At 31.9% G+C, this 21,918-nt stretch overlaps 2 protein-coding genes and 1 long non-coding RNA gene across 3 annotated transcripts; 1 reads left to right on the forward strand and 2 right to left on the reverse strand.

Annotated features, from left to right (window-relative positions):
- The first annotated feature begins 2,449 nt into the window (after positions 1 to 2,449).
- LOC125576878 lies at positions 2,450 to 3,475 on the forward strand. The gene is made up of 2 exons (XM_048737384.1): positions 2,450 to 3,244; positions 3,347 to 3,475. Exons 1-2 carry the CDS (start codon positions 2,450 to 2,452, stop codon positions 3,473 to 3,475), a joined length of 924 nt encoding a protein of 307 aa, XP_048593341.1.
- Positions 3,476 to 4,744: 1,269 nt separating this feature from the next.
- On the reverse strand, positions 4,745 to 5,895 carry LOC125577016. The gene is made up of 2 exons (XR_007315346.1): positions 5,095 to 5,895; positions 4,745 to 4,934 (listed from the first exon to the last, which is right to left on the reverse strand). It is a non-coding gene; the product is annotated as an uncharacterized LOC125577016 (long non-coding RNA).
- A 2,756-nt stretch (positions 5,896 to 8,651) lies between these two features.
- LOC106370486 (heat stress transcription factor B-4-like) lies at positions 8,652 to 10,065 on the reverse strand. The gene is made up of 2 exons (XM_013810485.3): positions 9,615 to 10,065; positions 8,652 to 9,516 (listed from the first exon to the last, which is right to left on the reverse strand). Exons 1-2 carry the CDS (start codon positions 9,891 to 9,893, stop codon positions 8,788 to 8,790), a joined length of 1,008 nt encoding a protein of 335 aa, XP_013665939.2. The 5' UTR covers positions 9,894 to 10,065; the 3' UTR covers positions 8,652 to 8,787.
- Between the last annotated feature and the right edge of the window lie 11,853 nt (positions 10,066 to 21,918).

The raw sequence follows: 21,918 nt of genomic DNA on the forward strand, positions 1-21,918 counted from the left end.
AATACGGAAGTTTTGAAGATAATTGTGAAGAGCGGGAAAAATGAAATATCTTCATTTTTATGCTATGACGGCTTAAGGGCAGAAGAGTAAAAGCGTAAACCGACCTTGGAGCTAGTATATAAGGAGTCCTAGGCGCGGAGCAAGAGGGTGAGAACTTTTTAGATTCGGAATTCTCTGCACTTAGAAACTTTAGGCTTATTCTCGACAAGTTCGGTTTCTATGACTGGCACTCAATTACTTGACGAACTCGCCCAGGCAGTTCGATCTCTTGTCCAGCTCTATCAATTGAACTACGTTCGGCTTGATCCTCGAAAGGGGTACGTAGGCAGCCTTTAACAAGGTTCAGTCCGAAATCAATCTAAGCCTTTTAGATATCTTTTTCGTCCTTTGTTATCGAGCTGCGACTCAACTAGGATTAGGGTTTTATGTTGCTAGAACTAGGTAACTCGCTGACGGCACCTGCGGCCAAAGCCTTTGTATTCTCTTGTAATGATCGCAACGCTCTTACGCGGACTCGAAATAAGATCTACTGTTTTCTCTAAACTCGTTTGTTATCTTTTCATGATTTCCGCATATATTCGATCACTTGTCGTTGGCTCTCGCAGAGATCCGGGACCTCTGGGAAATTAGGGTTTTCCTAGTTTCCTTATTTAAACGGAAATCGACAGTGCGAATTTCGGTTCCCACAGATAGACCTAACTATGATATATTAAAAATGTTTATTACTCCCTCTATTTTATAAAGATTGTTATTTTAAAAAAATTTCTTGTTACACAAAGAATGTTACATCAGAATTCCTATGCAGTTTATACTTAATTTAATATTAATTTTAATTAAAAAATACATTGATCTTATAAATAATTTTATTTATCTCATATTATTGGTTAAATAAATATCATTATTAAAAACATAAATGTATTTCAATCATTTTATCAATTCATATGAAAATGATCAAATGACACTTTCATGTCAAGGAGAGAGTATAATACCAAATGACAACGTAGAATCATAAAAGTGACAATTTATTAGTTAAACAACTAATTTTTTTTAATTAAAAATCAATTGAGCCTAAAATCATGTGTGATATAAATTTATTCGAATTTAAAATATTAATGAAAGAAATAGCATTTGCAGACATGCTCATAAAGCCAATGAGGAAATAAAAAAAAGTTCAAGTTTGATAAAAGATAGATGGATAATGAGGAGTTAAGGCAAGTATTCTTGAGAGATGGAAATCTCCTGATCTCCCTTCCAATGCGACTATTATGGAACATATTTCCAGCTATAGAAAAGCCTTGAACGAATGGAGGAAACAACATAATATTAACTCGGCAAAATTAGTGGAGGAGCTTAAAGAAAAAGTGGAGGGTTTGTACGCAGATGATAATGCTACAACTGAGAAAATTGCAGCAGCGTTGAAGAAACTCTCTGATGCTCTTAAAGCAGAAGAAATATTCTGGAAACAGAAGAGTCGTGTGTTTTGGCTGAGAAAAGGTGATAGAAATACAAAAAAAATTCATGCCTTAACAAAGCAAAGAAGAGCAAGGAATAAAATCACACAGCTCCTAGATGCAAATGGAAATATAGTTGAGGATGAAGAAGGATTAGTAGCCATTGATACTAGCTACTTTAGGCAGATCTTTGAATCATCAAAAGCAGAGGACATTGAAGAGGCATTAGCTCAAGTTCCTACGACGATCACTGGAGCAATGAATGACAATCTTACAGCTCCGGTCTCTGAATGGGAGGTCAAATTAGCGCTCTTTGCTATGCATCCAGAAAAGACCCCAGGACCAGATGGGATGACTGCGCTTTTCTATTAAAAATTATGGGATATAGTAAAGGAAGATTTAATTATTATGGTTAATAAATTCCTTTTTGAGGGGACGGTGGCGAATGGACTGAATGATACGAATATATGTCTCATCCCAAAGACAACAAAGCCAATGAAATGGCTCAGTTTAGACCCATTAGCGTGTGCAACGTCAGCTACAAGATAATCTCTAAGATCTTATGCCAGAGATTGAAGAAAGTGCTACCAGACTTTATATCGGAAACCCAGTCAGCTTTTGTTGCTGGGAGACAGATTTCAGACAACATTATGATTGCTCAAGAAGTGTTCCACGCTCTGAGAACCAAACCAAGTGGAACCAGTAAAAGGATGACCATCAAGACATACATGAGCAAAGCATACAACATGATGGAATAATTTTTTATTGAAGCAGTCATGCGCAAGATGGGTTTCTCAAAAACATGGATCACCTGGATAATGCGATGCATTACGTCGGTGAAATATAAGGTCCTCATGAATGGAGAGCCAAGAGGAAATATTGTTCCAGGTAGAGGCCTACGCCAAGGAGATCCTTTGTCTCATTTCATTTTTATTCTATGCACGGAAGCTCTCGTTAGCCTTCTCAATCATGTAGAGAACCAAGGGAAGATAACGAGGATGTGCGTCACACGCGCGTGTCTGTCGGTATCCCAGCTTCTCTTTGCTGATGATATCCTTTTCTTCTGTAAGGCGGAGTCCTGTGAATGTGAAAAAGTAATGAGAGTAGTGAGAAAATATGGCAAAGCATCAAGTCAATGTATCAACTTTGATAAATCGTCCTTACTCTTTGGTAAGCGGATTAATGCAACTATTAGACAAGAGATAAAAGATGCACTTGGAATACAGAACGAAGGAGGAATGGGAACTTACTTAGGTATCCCAGAAGACATAAGTGGATCCAAGTGCAAACTTTTTGCATTTCTAAAGGTTAAGTTGATGCATAGAGTGAATGGATGGACAGGTAGATGGCTCCAAAAAGGAGGGAAAGAAGTGATGATTAAATCCATTTTGTTCGCTCTTCCGACATACGTTATGTCTACTTTCCTGCTCCCATTGGAGATATGTGAAAACCAGCCAGTGCCATTGCCCAATTCTGGTGGAAATCCACCAAAAAGAGGAATACACTGGGTGAAATGGAAAAAAGTTTGTTTACCAAGAGAGGAGGGTGGGATTGGTTTCCGTATGATCCATGAGTTCAGTGTGGCACTACTGGCAAAACAACTATGGAGACTAGTTCAATTTCCTGATTCTTTGGTTGCCCGGGTTTTGAGGGGAAGATACTATAGATTGAGTTCTCCACTAAGAGTAAACACTGCTAGCAGCCCATCCTATGTGTGGACAAGAATTTCTGGTGCAAGGAAGTTGTTATTACTGGGAATCAGACATAAGATACATTCAAGTTATGAAGTCAAGGTGTGAGAGGACCTGTGGATTCCAACGACCCCTGCGAGATCAGCTATCCCTCTCGCGCCAGTTATGCATCCTAATATGAGAGTCAGCGATCTCATTGATCAGGTATCGAAGGATTGGGATGTTGGTCTATTGGAAAACTACGTCAATATTGAGGACATACCACTCATAAGGAGTTTGGCCATAAGCTCAACTCATCGTCGTGATACATTGCTGGAACTACAAAAGAAATGACCAATACACGGTTAAATCTGGATATTGGGTGGCTCATAATTTATGAAAGACAGCGGAAGAAAATGAAGTTTTGGAGCCAAGCATCACTAAGTTTCAATCCTTTGCTTGGAAGTTAAAGTCACCTAAGAGGATATGTCATCTTATATGGCAATTGTTGACTGGTCATGTGGCAGAGTAACAAGGAACTTAACAAGACGCAATAGGAGGTGTGACAACTACTGCCCAAGGTGTGGAAAACTAGAAGAAACTGTAACCCATGCCATATTCGAATGTCCGCCAGCTCTCCAAGTTTGGTCATTATCATCGACTCCAACAAGCCCAGATATATTTCTAGTACCAAGCGTCTACACAAAAATGGACTACCTATTCTGGAGGAAAAACAGCATTATCGAGCCAGAACAAGACATGGATCCTTATCCCTGGATAATATGGTATATTTGGAAGGCTATGAATGACAAACTTTTCAGAGGGATAGATAGAGATCCTTTGGAGCTAGTTCGACATGCAGAAAGTGAATGCCAAGCCTGGTTTGATGCCAACGAAGTGGTACAACCAGTAATACAAGATAACAATAGTGATGAACCCCAGGCCATAAGCTTGGGTAATATTGGCTTGTTATACGGATCTTGGACATCCTCTGCTTACTTTAGTGGATGCAGATGGGTCTGGATAGACAGTCATGGGAACATTCACCTTATGGGGACAAGAAATTTCACTCGACGCGAATCAGCTTTGCATTCGGAAGTAGAAGCACTACGATGGAGAATATGCTTCAACATTCAACATGCCAGAGCTTCAAAACAGACTGTAAGAAGATGATTGCAATGATAAAGGAACCTTAGGCTTGCCCAAGCTTTGCGGCGGAATTGGAGAGGATAGAGACACTACAGATATGCTTCCCGGATTTTGACATCATGCATGTTCCACGGGCGCGCAATGAGATTTCAGCCTTTTTAGCTAAGACTGCTAGATCCTTCCATAGGGAGTTACATTTTATTGGTTGTTTTATTCTGGTTTGGTTATCTAGACCACCTTAAGCTTGAGTAATTGGAGAGGATAGAGACACTACAGATATGCTTCCCGGATTTTGACATCATGCATGTTCCACGGGCGCGCAATGAGATTTCAGCCTTTTTAGCTAAGACTGCTAGATCCTTCCATAGGGAGTTACATTTTATTGGTTGTTTTATTCCGGTTTGGTTATCTAGACCACCTTAAGCTTGAGTAATAGAATGACATTTCGACGTAAAAAAAATGAAAGAAATAGCATTAATAAAATTTTTTAGAACTCATTTTATTTCAGTGGCACAATTCGTGATATACAAGGTCAAATTTCTTTTTAACTAGAATTCATTTCACATTGAAGAATACATGATGTGATGAGATGCGTTGATGAGATACAGATGGTGGCAGGGATCAACCCTCCACGACCAAAGCCTTAAAACAAGGAGACATAGCCCTAAAACAAAAACCAAAATAATTTTAGCATACCAGACAGAAAATTCATGAAAATGACTCTGAGATCTACTTTAAAACATTCAAGACACACGATCAAAGAACATAGACAAATCTGATTGTAGAAGAACCACGAAACTGGATAAATATGAAAAGCTCCTTACGAAAAAACCATTAGAGGGCCTTGATAAACTGCTCCGAAAACAGAGTCCCAAGGACAACATTGACATATCCAAATCATGAGAACTCTTTATATTGCTCTGGAGAAGCGGAGCCAACGAGACTGCAAAGAAAAGCCAGAACGAAAATGCAATATATTCTTCTCGAGAGAACATAACAAGGAGAAAACTAGCGATGGTGGAGACTTCTACAACTGAAGCGAAAAAGTACTGGTAGATGAACCACCTCTGCCGAAATGAAAACGGCCAGATCTGCAACAATAACAAACCAAAAAAAGTAGCCAGATCCAGACTTGAAAGGCATAAACGATCTTTAATTTGTGTCTACAAGCAGAAACCCGGAACCAAAACAGAGAAAATACACGTCTACACCAAGTTAGAAACAACGACAAACCCCCTTCTTAAACACTATCTCCTTTCCGATTAGGTTATCAAACTAAAGAGATCTTTAGATTTCGCCATTAATACAAGAAAAAGATCCCCACCGTAGCATGAGACAAAACTTAAGCAAGACATATCTTAAAAGAACCACACCGAAATGATTTACAAACATGAGAGCACTACCGGAGCTGAAGATTTGAAAATCTGAAAGGTTTTTGGTGAAGAGAGAAGATGAAGAGTTTAGGGTAGAGAAAGAAGATAAGGTTAATTTAGGGCTTATTTGCAGAATAGCCATATTTTGAACATAAATTAGGTGACTGACAATGATTTTGACATAATGCAATGTCAGACATTTAAACTTTAAATTGTCCAATCTTATCCCTTCGCTTAACAAGTTTCCAGTTGCAAGTGAGAGATTAGATGATGTCGTGCTTTTAATGGTATATTTACAATCACATATGGAAACAAAGCGCATGTTCCCGATTATTTATCACTTAAATTTTAACGTTATGCAGTAAAAAAAATAGTAGACGCTTTAATGTAAAAAGTGTATTCAAAGTACGTAACATATGTGAACTTACATGAAGAATTGAAAGTTACAAAATTCACATTCTCTATAACCAAAATAGTATAGGACAACCATATCAATGACATAGTAACAACGAATAGCATATTACATATTGTTCAAATTTTGAAATGTTTAAGATTGCATGGAAGTAAGTAATGCTTATCCCATCATTTACCCAAACCTTCTATAAACTAAATCCAAAACATTAATCACTAAACAGAAATATGAACCCAAATCCAAGTATCAAAATATGCAAAATAGTACATATGAAGCATTATCAAAATAAAATAGTAATAAATGAACTAGCATAGCATATATTGTTCAAATTTTAAAATATCTATGATTACATGGAATAAAGTAATGCTTACCATAAACGTCAACCCAAACAGTACATAAACTAAACCCAAAAAATTAATCACTAAACCCTAAAAGAAAATATAAACCCTAACCCAAATATCAAAATATGGATAGTACACATATGAAGCACTACTAAAATATAAAACTTAAACCCAAATAGAATGGAACAAAATAAATAGAATAATAAACCCTAAACTCAATTATAAATAGAATAATAAACTTAAACCCAAATATTGGTGAAATTATGAAATGACTATGCTTACTCGAAATAAGTTAATGCTAACCCAAACTTCAACATCCGCCTTCCAAGTAATCCCTAAATCTTAATCAATAAACCCTAAACTCAATTATAAACCCCAAATTTAAATATAAATCTTAAATCCAAACAAAATAGATAGAATAATACATATTGGTGAAATTATTAAATGTTTATGATTGCATAAAAGAAGTTAATTGCTGACCCCAAATTCAGATTGATTGTAGAGAAATATGCGAAGATTAACGGCATTAGAGGAAAGAGGTGGAAAAGACAACATCATATAAATATCATTCCATTCAACATCACATTGTATTCTGTTTTATTTGATGTGATAGTCAATTTTATTCAATTTATGTTTAATATACTATTTCACTTTACCAAATCATATTCACATCAATGTAAAACACATACATACACAAATACAAAACTCATATCAATAGAACATGAAACAATAACTAACAAGATTGAACTTTTTTTCCAAGCATCAAATGAAATATAACATTGCAAATAGTACATTATATATTAATAAACATGGCAAATAAGAGAATAGTCAAATTTTAAAGAAAACAATCTATTTCATTTCATAAAATAGTATAGAATTCATCTCTTTCTTCGTCTTCGAACGCGAAATCCAAGCTTATATGTTTTCACGTTTCGTCTTCACTCAATGAAATATCTCAGATTGAGAAGTTGGATGCATAGAGCAGCAACGTCGTCGGTCATGGTATGCTCCTTGCCGCATCAGCTGTAACTGCAGCGGCGAGCTGGTGGTTTCAGAAACAGAAAATGTTGAAATTTTGGGGGAAAATTTTCGATCACAAAATACTCCAAGAAATCCCAGATAGACAATTTCATCAACAATCCCACAAATCTGAGAAGAAACAGATTCACCTTCTCCAAATTAAAAAAATTAATTACAAAGGGTGAATGAATATCAAAAAGCCACGAGTAACTTTTGACAGGTAAAATAGAATTATTATACAAAAGTGAAGTCGTGTATAAGTGTACTAGGAAAATTGGTTATGTAGCTAATTAGTGTTTTTTCATAGTCATACAGTCCAATTTCCCTTAATTTTATGTTTTAATTTAATTTTAATATTATAGATGTATCACTATTACGAAACTAATAAAATAAACATAATATAAATGTAAGACTTATCAAATTATTTATTAAAATTAAAAATTCAACATAAAATTATAGATAATATGCAAAATAGCAAAATCAATTTACAAAATAATATTTTCTCCGTTTCTTAATGATAGATTTTTTAGAAGAAAAAAAAGAAGTTTGTTTCAAAAAGATGTATTTTTGTGTTTTTTATTACAAAAATGTAAATTTCAAGAAATTTAATTGATTTTATTAAATTACTATTAGTTAAAAGTTATTGAAAATTAAAAATTACAGAAAATGATATATTTATTATGGTAGTTCAATATGTTTTCTTAATATATGTGAAAATATTAAAAAATTTATCTTTGTGGAACAGTGGAAGTAGTACGGTTGTTTGGAATATGTGCCAATACTAGGACAATCTAAGGAACTTTTTGAAGAGGCCCAAACTTGTTAGAAGTTAGGACTGAACTTTTTGAAAAGGCCCAAACTTGTTAGAAGTTAGGACCAGCCTTTTGTGCCACAATTTATTAATCAAAGATGTAGCCCATTTGAAGGCTTTTCTTTGGGTGGCTAAAATTGCAAAACAACAAAAAAAAATGCTTTATTAAATAAGAAATTCCTGGGAACTTGAAACTGAGAAAAGATGATGTGGATAGATCCAAAAAAATAAAGAGAGAAAAATAAAACACATGCAAGGAAAGAAGACGTGAAAGCATTAAATAAGAAATTAATAAACTCGATAGGTCCGATACACATGAAAATTTCGAAAATGCATGATAAAATAACCTAAAAGTAAACTACATTAGACCCCACTGACATTCTCATTTTCCACAAAACAGAACAAGCCAAAAGTTAATAACATAAAAGTTAAACGAAGATTATTAATCAGGGAATCAAAAAAGTAAGATCGAAGTCCATCATAAACATACACTAGTAGAAGTGCTATAATAATGCTGAGTCTTAACGAGATAAAAGAAAAAAAGAAAAGAAAAAAGACTTTTAACGTGTAGAAGCAGTCATGAGATTCAATCCAAGGTCTGAATTATCCAACACCAGTCGAGTTTTGCTACTTTGATGTGAAAAATGATGTGATCTTTTCTTGGTAGAAGGCAATGAAACACCAAAAAGCTTTGTCTTCCTCGTATTATTCTCCTTGTAATTAGTCTCATTTTCCAGAACACTAATGGAGCTTTGAGAAGTAGGAGGAGAGTGATTAGGGACAGTGGCATTATTGTAATAATCGAGCGGAGGAGGAGGTTGTTGCTGTTTCTGTAGGAAAGATGGTAAGTAAGAGTTACTTGGAGCAACAGGCTTGACATGATTCTGAACAAAGTAGATAATGTCGTTGTATAGTTTCTTCATATGAGCAAGCTCTGACATTAGGACCGTGTTGCTCCGTCGTAATCTCTCGTTGTCTTCGGTTAAAGCGGTGACTTGCGCATCCACGGTAGTGGGTATGGCTCGTGGTCTCGGCGGCGGAGATTCGCACCAGTAACGCTCGTCCATTGAAGCGGCGGCGGCGTCGACACGCGGTGGTAAAGGGAAGAAAGAAGCGCCGCCGGAGAATGGAATCTGCGGCGGAGGATGGTGAGTAATGAACGGAGAGTGTTGGTTTGGTATCATCTGAGATGTTTTTCTCCGGTGGATCTCGCAGAGTAAATGCTTTTCTCCTCTCTTGAAAAACTCGTTAGCGAACTCCCATCTGTCTGGAACAATCTTTCTGAAACCCTAGAATCCAAATAAAAATAGTTCCTTAAAAGAAAAAAAGAAAAAAAGCAACCAAAAAGTATATGAAAAAAATAAAAAATCGCTTTTGCTTTACTTACATAAGTATTGAGCTGACGAACGAAGCTAGAAAAGTTGTTGTGTTTAAAGTACTTAGGAAGAAGATCACGAGCAAACTCCGGTGGACGCCAAACGATGAAAGTAGTGTCATCGTCTCCCCAAGAAACGACATGATCCGTCGCTGGATCATCGACAAGCTGGTACGTCTTAGTCAGAAACGGCGCAGGAACCGCCTTGCCTTGACCTTCCACCATTAACTGTATCCTTTCTCCGGTGCCTCCACTACCGTAACCATAGCTATTCTCCACCATCATCGCCATTACTGAAAGGGATGAGATACAGAAAGAGAGGAGAGAGAAAGAGTCGATCGTGTTTGTTTTCTAAGACTGTGTATAGTGAGTGAGCAATTCTTCGGTTTTCGGCTTTATATTTATTTGGAGGTCATCGTGTGTTGCCCCGCGTGTGTAACTACTAAATACTAACTTTTTTTTTTGCTTTAAATATTTTCATTTATATATTTGTAATAGTTTAGGAATATCTCTCCTGCTATATATGAAATTGGAAGACTCGTGTATTTACTTTAGCATGTCCAGAAAAAATAATTATAATGGCTACAAAATTTGAGATGAAAAAAGTATATGAATAAAAGCATCTCTAATCCTACTCTATTTTATATCATACATTTTATTATAAAATATTTTTTTTCCAATTCTACCGTAGAAGTAGTGGATAAATTTAATCTATATGTATAGAGTAACTCATTTTTTTTTACTTTATTTTCGAGAGGAATTTTTATTTATATTTTAGTTCTTTTAGTTTTTAATCTTTTTATTTCTTATTTACATTATTTAATTATGTAAACGATACATAATTACATCCAACACAGTATATATACGTTTGAAGTCCTATCACTTTTGTGTAACAGTTTTATAACATATAATTTATTTATCACATTTGAAGTAAAAAAAAAAATGAAACACTTGAAGCATATAGTTTTTATAAGATTAGCGAAAGAAAATAAGTACTAAATTTAAAAATAAGCAACATAACCTAAAATTAAAACCATAGAGAGTAATTACTTAATATTCTGGTAAATTGTTTAAAGATTCACCTAATTTGTTAAAATATTATCCAAATTAGGTAGATGGAGGAGCTTGTTGATCGTGTTGTTGACCATGTCATTTTTTTAGATTAGTGTTTGTTCCGCTTGACCATGTCGTTTTGTAATGTAATGTTTAATATAATAAATACTTAATATACAATATCATAATTCATAAAATTTTGTCAAAAATCAAATATATAGAATCAAACTGTAAATTTTATAAACAAAATTCAGTGTTATATATTTTTATGCACCCTGAAATATAAATATTTATATAGTATATGCTTAATTTTGATAAGTATCCTAATTGATGAAAAAAAATTAAATAAATAACATTATTTTAAATTTTATATAAATGTGTTATGGATAAAACATAAAAATATTTTTTAAAAATCTTTTTAATATAAAAGTAAAATTAAATGAATTGAGAGAAAATAATTTATTTTCTACAGAGAAAAGTACATTAGAGATTGTCTTAGTTGGTATATTGACAAAATTATATGTAGGAGAATCATGTCAATTACTACAAATGTTCACACTTATTAGAGATGATTCAAAGGAATGAGATGTGGAAATGCTGGAGAATTTTGTTGTGCCAGAGAACATACCACTAATACGGAGCTTGGCCATAAGCCAAATTACACATTGAAAAATGTATTGTTGGAGCTATATGAATAATGATCAATACATTGTTAAGTCTGGATATGTAGTCACTAGAAATATCCTTAAGCATGAAACTGAAATAGTATAGTTAGAGCCTAGTATCACTAAGCTTCAAACCTTCGTTGGAGAATGAGAACATACCACTAATACAGAGCTTGGCCATAAGCCAAATTACACATCGAAATATGTATTGTTGGAGCTATATGAATAGTGATCAATATATTGTTAAGTCTGGATACTTAGTTACTAGAAATATCCTAAATCATGAAACTGAGGTAGTATAGTTAGAGCCTAGTATCACTAAGCTTCAAACTTTCGTTTGGAAAATTAATGCTCCTCTGAATATGCAAAATTTTATATGTCAAATGGTAACAGATCATGTAGCGATAACAAAGAATCTGGCACGTTGTCATATTTGATGTGATAATCAGTGTCCTAGACGTGGAGAACCTGATGAATATGTGACTCATCCTATTTTTGAATGTCCTCTAGTTTTAGAAGTATGGGCCTTATCAAGCACACTCCAAACATGTTCCAGTCTTGAGTGTCTACACTAATATGGACTATCTCTTCTTGCCGGAAACAACATTGAGGATCCGGTTTTGATAGAGATCATTAGCTATGGATAATTTGTGTCTTTGGAAAACACTAAATAATAAATTATTTAGAGGAATTGGCAGACAACCACTAGAGCTGATTAGACATGTGGAAGGATAATGTAATGCTTGGTTCTTGGCACATGCAACAACTATTTTAGAGGCTCAGTCACCAGGTATTATTAATTCATAAGTTGTATGCTTGTAGAATATATGTTTGGTATATGGTTCTTGGACTTCTACATCGGAATTTAGTGGTTGTGGATGGATTTGGAAATACGCGTTTGGACAAATCCAACTTTTGGGTTCAAGAAATCAAAGAAGGGAGTCCTCTCTGCATTCAGAACTAGAAGAACTTGGTCGGAAAATGGAAAGTATGCCATGTCATTCTACCTATCGAACCTTTAGAATGGACTGCAAGAACTTAATCGCAATGCTTAGGGATCCTCATGCATGGCCAAATTTCTCTACTAGCACAAGGAAACTGATATGCTCTTGCTTGATCAACATGGTCTTGAGGAAGGTCATGAAAATAACAACAACTTTAGGGTTTTAGAAAGCTCTAGAGGAAGATTATCAAACCCAAACACTACCAAATCGCATATAATTGAAACAAAAGTCTTGCAAGATATAAAATGGTGGAGAGTAAGAGTATTAAAGAAAATCCAAAGCTAACTGATGATCTGACTAGCCTCAACATCAAGCCATTCAAATCCTCACAAGTATTGCTCCTCAATATCATTCGTTGGTACACACGCTGAAGTATAAAAACGGGAAAGAAACCTTGACGGTAAAGGATGTTACTACATCAACTTAAGCTAAAAAAATTGAACTAAATGAGAAAAGCCTCACAAGTAGGTCAAGATCAAATGCAGAGGCTCTAATGGCTATTAGAGGAAGACCAGAAAAGAAGCTTTGGCTGAGTCGGTTAGAATGGCCCAGGTCATCTGATAAGAGTAAGATGCTCTAACAGTTTTAACATCCATCGTCTTATTCATGTGTAGAGAGAGAGAGAGAGAGAAAACATAGCAAACAGAAAAAACAAATTAAGAGAGAGAGAGAAAGAGAGAGATCTGGTGTGATCAATAGCTCGTGAGATTGATAGCTTTCTATTGGTGGATAGGATACGAACATTTGTTCCGGTTGACAAAGTATCATTGGTTGAGTACGCGATGTTGCTGTCGTCTTCACTGTTGTAACCTTCTCTACTAAGCTCTTCAGACAGGTAACACCTGAAAGAAACAGTATATGAGTTAACTAATGTATCAAATTGATCAATAATGGATGATGAGAGTTTTGTTCCCTCTCTAGACATGTAAAAAATAAAGTATGGTAAACATTTGTCTAGTGTTCTTAATTTTTCGTGTTGCGGTTGACTGATCAATAAATTTAGATCGAAATTAAGATCAAACTTGAAATTGAATCGGATTTAACTTGAATATTAACACTGTTCAGCTGAGATTTGAAGTAACAACTTTCAAACATTTAAGCTTTAGTGGTTAAAAAAAATTGGAGACATATACAATTTATTTTACAATATATCTTGTTTCCAAACATCATATCTGCCTTTTTTAAAAACAAATCCGGCCATAACATGAATGCATTATAAAAGGTGTTGGAAATATTCAAAATAGAAACTTTGGACTATATAAAATTAATTCATATTTTGGAAAGCATTATGCATCCTCTCCATTGTTAATGGCCAAAACAATTTGGAATGAGCCTGAAGAAATTAAAAGTGTTATCAAAGAAATAAATTTGAAAAAGGTAAAGGATATCATTTCTCTAAATCTGATGTGCTCCTGCCCGGTAAGTAAGGAAAGTTAATTAGACTAATTAGAATATGTGTATTTGTAAATTTCACAAAATATTCGATACAAATAACCATTAACAACCGTCGTTTGTTGTCCATATGGATATGGAGCTATTAGTTTGTTTTACATAATATGTATGAGTCTGTTATGTTGCTGACAAAAAAACCGTTAACATGTTTGGTTATTTTTAAACAAAATACAATAAAATATTTCATGTAAACGTAAAATAATTGTAAACGAAATGAACCACCATATTTTTGGAACTGCTAATTTCAGTTGTTGGAAATAATTCGGTCTATTTGTAGTTCGAATTGTTGGAACTGCTAATTTCAGTATTTTACCAAATTTTTACTTGTAACTTTTTGTAGTGATAACCTTTTGGGAAATATTAATAAATATTTACTTTAATTCTTTTTTATAAAAAGTGACGATAAAAATTGTAAAAGATACTTTAATTGATATTAAATTAAATTACTCTAAATAGGGATGTCAATATATTTTACATTCAATTTATTACTCTGTAAAATTAAGTCATATTGCTTCTCAACAATCATGTGGATACATATTTTTGTTTTGGGTCTATTTGCTTATTCATAAAATAATATTTCTAGATATGAATCTTTGTTTTCGGTCTATTTGTATATTCAAAAAAAAATTTTAAGTTATATCTTATTTTAAGGATTAGCTTAAGCTATTTTAAAGATCAATGATACTTAAATTAATTTAAATATTTTTTAATTTTGGATCAGAGCGAATGGGCTGAAAAATAAAGAAATTTTAAGCAAAAAAGTGAGTAAAATGTAAAAATATGTTTTTGGAAGTTAGCAACCTCGATTGATGAGCAGACGGAGGGAATATGTGTCTGAGTGTCTGAAATTAAAATAAACTAAATTAAGAAAGAAAAAGTGGCTTTCAAGGCAAACCCGTGACGCCTTCTTCCTTCTTTCTTTTCTGACACGACGATCCCTTCCGTCACCCACCACTTCCTTCTCTTGTTTTCCTAAACAATCCAATAATACAAGCTTAGTAGTATATAGTATATATACCAATTCTATGACTGTATTTACCCTTTTTGCTATATTTTTTTGTCTGTTGAGTCAACACTTTTTTCTTTATGAGGTTTCTTCTATGTTCTTCTCTACATGAAATGGCATTCCTTCGTTTCATCCACAACAAACTGGTTTCTTTTCTTTCTTTTATCCCATCGAATAATCAAATATAAAGTCATTTTCCATATATATACAGTTTGCATCTTTATTTGAATACTTCAGCAAATATATTATCTGTAAAACCTCACACACAGACACACACAAAAGCTCTTAAAACTTATACATATCATTCATAATAATATTACATATATCATTGTTAAATGAACTGTCCATTGGTAATTTAAAAGTCTATACGAGTTCCTTCATCTTTCTGGATCTTGCAAAGTGTAACGTTACTTATTAAATCTGACATAGATTTATGTGAATAACATAAATTATGTAATTTTAAACTAAAAGTATGTCATGTGTATATCCCCTCTTCTTTTAGTTTCCTAGGTCATGTGTCTATCACATGAGGCTCTGCTTTTCCTCGGGCAACTAGCAGTTGTTTCTCCCTCATATTATATCACGGTAAATAAACTTTTTCTTTTTGCTTTAAAAATAAGAAGATGAAGTATACGTAAAAGTTCTTAAGCAGCCAACAAAAGAATTCGTGATATAATATGAGGGAGAAACAACTGCTAGATTTCATCTGTTGGCTCAGTCTTTCACCTCTATCTCTTTTTTTTTTCATTCCAAGTTTAGCGAAATCAGCGTTGTATCACCTAAGTTCTTCTGCTCTCGAGTAGAATAAACATCGAGCTTAATATAAGCTTGTTTTGATCAAAAGAAATAATATATATAGTGCTTTCATATCATCTATATTTTCATGTATTCTATAAAAATGTCATTTCTAAATTTATAGAAGTAAATAGAAAATAGCATCTATATTTTCATGTAAAACAATCCTTTACTTTTGAACTTGTGCCTAGGAAAGCCTTAAGAGAAATAAAATTTCACTCAATACTGAAAAATGACAGCCATAAAAACAATCTAGACGGAAAAGGAACAAAAATAGACAGAAGATGAAGTATATGTAAAAGTTCTTAAACAGCCAACAAAAGAATTCGTGATTTAATAAGAATCTATAGCGGGAAACTTACACAAAATGTAGAAAGATAAAAGCTTTAAGTGGTGGTGGCTATTAAAATAAATTATGATGAATTTATTGTTCATCAGATTTTATACCAATTAGGTTAAAATTTTGTAAAATTATTGATACATAAACTTTCATTTCATTTTTTTCATTTTTTATATCAGAAATTTTTAATTTTCTTTTTGTATGTATAGTCACTGAGAATAAATTGCCAAATGTTTTAAATAATATTAAATAAAATTTATTATTGTTTATCAATCAATCACCAATCAAATTAGTTGTTCTTTTTTAAGAGAAGATAAGCTTAGCCATTTTGTTGATAAATCAAAGACAAATATCCCTTCTTAAGAAATTACAAGTTAAGTTAATATCCCTACTATACTCATAAATATCCTTACTATACTCATAAATATCCCTTGTTAAGAAATTAATCTATGCCCCGTGATATTAATGAAAATGTTGATATTGAATATCAACTACACTAGAAAGAGACTGTAAACACAATTTGAATATATAACTTGATCAATCATATTTTCATCTATTCAAACAAAACGAGAAGAGAGAATCTAGAGGGATGCGACTCCTATTTACATCTTTTACCCCTTTTTGGTCTGCGCCCATTCAATAGGATCAAATGGTAGTCAACATATTGAGTCGTTATAGAAAACGTTCGCTCCCACCGAATCTGATTTACATGAGAAAAGAAAACACTATTTTTTGTCTGCTTATCAAGAGAATCTGCACGCACATTTCTTGATCCAAAAATATGAAATATGTTGAATTCCAAATAAATGCCAGCCAGTCAACAGGATTAACAGTCATCTACATCAGATTATCTAAATATTTTGTGACATTTTTTTTTTTTTGGTTTTGAGCCATCAGACTCGCTATGAACAATTTGGATTAAAACAATAAAATGTTTTTGTTCTGCATAATTTAGATAACTAACCCCACATCATACTATCTAAATATTTATCAGTCTTAATTATCTATATACAAAGTTGGTTTTATTCTCTCCACAAACCTCCAGATTAGTAAATAAATTATCATATTTCTGATATGTCAGCATGCCAGAAAACATCATTTACACGAGAGTGCTAAATGGGTTTGGCTGATTTGTTTCATTCATATATAATATATGATTTTTAAAAAAAAAAATATCATTGAAAATATAATTTAAATTTAATTTTTGCAATTATAAATAAAACAGATTAAATTTAATTAGTTACACCATTTTGATAAAATTAAAATTATCTAAATATATAAATATAACTTATAGGAATATTGTGAAATAACAAAAAGTTCTAAAATATGTTACATATTGAATGAGAGAAAATAGAATATAGTCGGTTATGTAAAATTGTTTATTTTGGTTATTTTGTTTTGTAGATTTTCAAGAAGAACGATTGAGGTTATAATAGAATATACTCGGTTATGTAAAATTGTTTATTTTGGTTATTTTGTTTTGTAGATTTTCAAGAAGAACTATTGAGGTTTTCGATGGAGAAACAGACATACTCCAAACTTTTCTTGCAAACTATTTTTCTCTTCGAGCCCTTTCATATATGATTTTTTTTTTTATAAAAGGCTAGGACCCTTTCATGATTTCGATACAGGAGTTCACATATTATATGTTCTTAATTACTTCATATTTGTTATATTCTATATTCTATAGTGATTAAGAGTATGGTGCATATCTCCACAAAAATATCTCATTAGAGAAAATGAAAAGGATATCGAACGATACGATTTTAAGAGATAACTAGATTTTGATCCGCACGTCTGTGCATATATTTTTTTATTTTATAAATAAATTTGATATTATTATAAGTTTTTTAAATATATATAATTTTCATTTTAGTGTTATATATTGTACAACTCTATAATTTTAATCTATTAATTTATTGTCATGTTTTTATCTACTATTAACAAGTCATAGTAGCATCATTTAAGGAATTAGTTAATATGATATATTTGATTATTTACATTAATATTAAATCAGCTATAAATTTAATTTCTTTAATTGTAATAATTTCTGTTCAGAAAAAATCTAACAGAATGTTACTAAATATTTAAGTATTTTTTATAAAATAACACGTTAATTAATTTCATTATTGGTAATCTAATATTATTATAAATTAGTGCTAATTAGAATTTTATTTTAAAACAAGAAAATAAAAAATAGATACTATATTTTTATAATTTTTTTAATTATATTCTGTATTATATAAAATAAAAGTGATTTATGATTTTTTTTTGTCATCTACTTATACAAACTCGTACTGACTATGTAAACCAAATCGGAAGATCTTGAGCCATGTGAACTACGAAAAATTGTTGTTTTTTGATACTGCGTGCTAGGCTATCCGTCTTTGTATTTTGCGTCCTTGATACATAGATAATCTCTGATTGGAGGAAACTTTCTTTCATAACCTTAATATCTTCCAAATAATTTGCAAAAGCTGTCCATTTTTCTGGTTCCGAAACCATCTTCATTAATTGAGAGCAATACGTTGCAAACGTGATCTAAAAGTGACGTAATTTTCTCATGCATTCCATTGTCAAGAGTAGTGATTCCATCTCCGCATGAAAAGGAGAAAGACTAGCCCGAACATTCCTCGCCCCTAACAGCCTGAGAAGTGATTTATGAATTAAATAGAACAAAATTATATTAAATAAGTAAATTACCAAATTTTATTTTTTAAATTATTTCTTTTAAATAAATTATCACTTATCGTTAAAATGATTTAAAATTGGTAAAATAATTAACTTTTTATACAAAAATAAATTTACTAACATAGTTAAGCTTTTATACTACAACTATATGTTATCTCTTTTTTTTTGAAACTCTCAACAATATATTGTTTAAAAATGTTTATACACAAATATATAATAGTATATAATAACTTTTTAGTTCATATAATATGTTATTAGAAAACTATAAAACTTTCCTTAAACATCACCTATTTTGAAATGAAGGGAGTACTTTTTAAGTGGTCCCACTATGACTTGTTAATCCCCTATATATTAATCGAAGATCATTTAAAAAATTATAACCTTAATTTTGTACTAATTAAAAAGAGACCTTGCTTAGATGTTACTCAATTAGGATGTCAGTTTATCTTATGTGGCAGCTTAAGAATAAATTGAAAAAATATTGGTCCAAATTAAATTACTAGAGAATATTATATTAACGCAAAATATAAGAAATATGTATTATTTCCTTAATTAAAAGCTACGAAATTATCTAATATGATTAACATATATATGACAATTAATGACTATGAATAAGAAAGATTTGATAATTTTTGCATCTTTCTTTATTTTTGTTTAATTTTATATTATTAAAGAAATTAAACAATCACATTAACCATATAATAATAAAAATAGATTTTTATATTTTAAATTTTTTAAATGACTTTAAATTACAAAAATGAGAAAACCTTATATGTTATAAAAATTTTAAAACGACTTTAAATTACAAAATTGAGGAAACCTTATATGTTATATTTTTCTTAATGTTATATTTTGAATTTTTAAAATAACTTTAAATTACAAAAATGTAAATATTACTTAAGCATACGACTAAAATCATTAAAATGATATGTATCAATTCAATGGTTGATCTGAAACCTTTCAAAACCATATGGAAGATAAAAGTTAAATAATTCAACTGTGGAAACAATACTGTTCACTTTGTTCATAAGAATGTTTTCGGAGGAAAAAAGAATAAGATTTTTGTGTCATAATTTGCTTAATGTCCAATCCGATCAATTCATGATATATTAATTATAGTTTAGTTCCATAATTTTTAACAAAAATTGATCCGGTCTATCGAAAAAAAATTATATAATAACAACAAAAAATATTGTATATGTATAAATAAAATGATCAAATATATAAAAAAAATTATCGATAATATATGTAAATAAACTCATATTGTGCAAGGCGCATGTCTTATCCTTGTAGTAGATAAAAATAAGAATTTAAATTAATAGATTAGATTACTCAACAACAAATATCATAAAACGCGATGATTACAAGAAAATTATATCATAAAAACGCGATGATTACAAAAAGATATAATTTAAGGAAAAAAAAAAGATTGTGGAATGTGGAAACGAAGATCAAATAGACAAAAGGGAATCGTCTAGTGTCACTAAAAGTAAATAAAAACATCCATATCAATAGTGACTGTGACAGTTGAGTTAAGTATTGGGCGAGTTTTTTTTTTTTTTTAAATATTGGACGAGTTGAATATGTTCGTGCTGATACTATATAAAATAATAATTAGAAAATCAAGACAAGCGCAGACTATCTTTCCTTTCTTGTTCATTTTCCTTTGTTAATCCTATGAAAATGTTTTTTCATGCATGAATTTGACTTGATACAATCATATAACTTGAATTTTTGTTGGACTCTTGATTATTGCATACGCACCACCTTTTGGCGATAGTGGTCTCATATATAATACGTCATGTGTGTGTGCGCGCGCGCGCGCGTATCAGTGCATTACATGCCCCTATGGTGTTTGGAGAGCTAGAAGATTCTATTCTAATCTCGAAAGTGAACTAAAGTTTGAAACCACGAATGGCTTCTTTCATCACATGACTTCTCTGCTTCTTCTAAAATCTAATGTATAAGATAATAATTCACATTCCTGTTTTCAAAATTAGAACGTGAAGGGTAAAACAAAGAGAAAAATACAAATCGAATGGCGTGAAACTATGAGTCTAATTTATAACCCGAGACACGTGAATCTCCAAAAGTTCACAAAGCGAATAAGGATAAAAGGAAACATCTGCACCCAAAAGTTCTTTTTTAATTAAACACATATTTTATATATTTCCGCAAGATGTTTTCATTTGTTTTTTTTTTTACCGAAACCTCTTTTGTTTGATTATATCTCTTTATATTTTGTCCCCAAATACAAATTAATAATGTAAATAATATACAATTTTAACATTTCGGAAGACTTAAAATCATGTGGTATGTACGACAAGGTGGGTACCCCTACAAGGTTCTCTCTCGTGTCTCTTCTACTTGCTTCCTTCTTTTGTCTTATTCAAGAACTTATTCAATGACACGAGTTTCCATGCTTTTGCTTAAATATGTTCTCTAACAACTCAGTACTATTACTAAATATGTTTTGTAATAAGAAATTTCATAAGAAAGACATATGAATCAAATTTATTCTTTAGTTACAAATTATTACAAGATAAATATATCAAATATATTTCATGCATTTGAATCATGGTCTTTTGTCATCCAGGTGCACACATATTTATCAGTTTAGTTTGCAGAGTCTTAAAAATCTATTTATATTGCTGACGAAAAAAGAATCATTGACTTGTTGAAAAATGTTTTCCAATTTGAAAAATACACTTAAATTATGTATCAACCGAAAACGTCAAATAGGTCATCAATATAGCGCTAGTTGTTGGTACCAAACTGCATTCAGATTTATATTTAGGTCGCTTGTTGGCCTGCCATCTACACGTCAGATATAGTAAGACCGTCAGGTCGTGTGTTTGGTATAATTATATTCATGATTTTTTTTATTGGGGGATGTCGGAGCTGACCTCCAAACTATTTTTAGAGATTGATACCGACTAATACGCAGTAGCTCAGTTTTAAGTTTTGTTTTTAGATAAATCTTAAGGCATATATGGTTCTATGTTTGTATGTTTAGGAGGCAGATATCTTTTCAGTACCAAGTATTTGCGCTAATATGAATTATCTCTTCTGGAGAAAGAACATCATTGTTGAGCCATGATTAGACAGAGATCCTTATTCCTGGACAATATGGTATATTAAAGATGAATAGCTATATTCAGGTGGTTTGGTGAACAAGACAGGTTTGGTGAATAATGCAGTTGTTCAGATGATTGGTTTTAGGTTTTAAGCAATTAAAGATGAATAGCTAGATTCAGGTGGTTTCTCAGATATGACAAGTTATGCTTTCTATGAATTATTAGGAGTTTAT

Source organism: Brassica napus, chromosome A8 (genome assembly GCF_020379485.1).
Source record: "Brassica napus cultivar Da-Ae chromosome A8, Da-Ae, whole genome shotgun sequence".
NCBI classification, from domain to species: Eukaryota; Viridiplantae; Streptophyta; class Magnoliopsida; order Brassicales; family Brassicaceae; genus Brassica; species Brassica napus.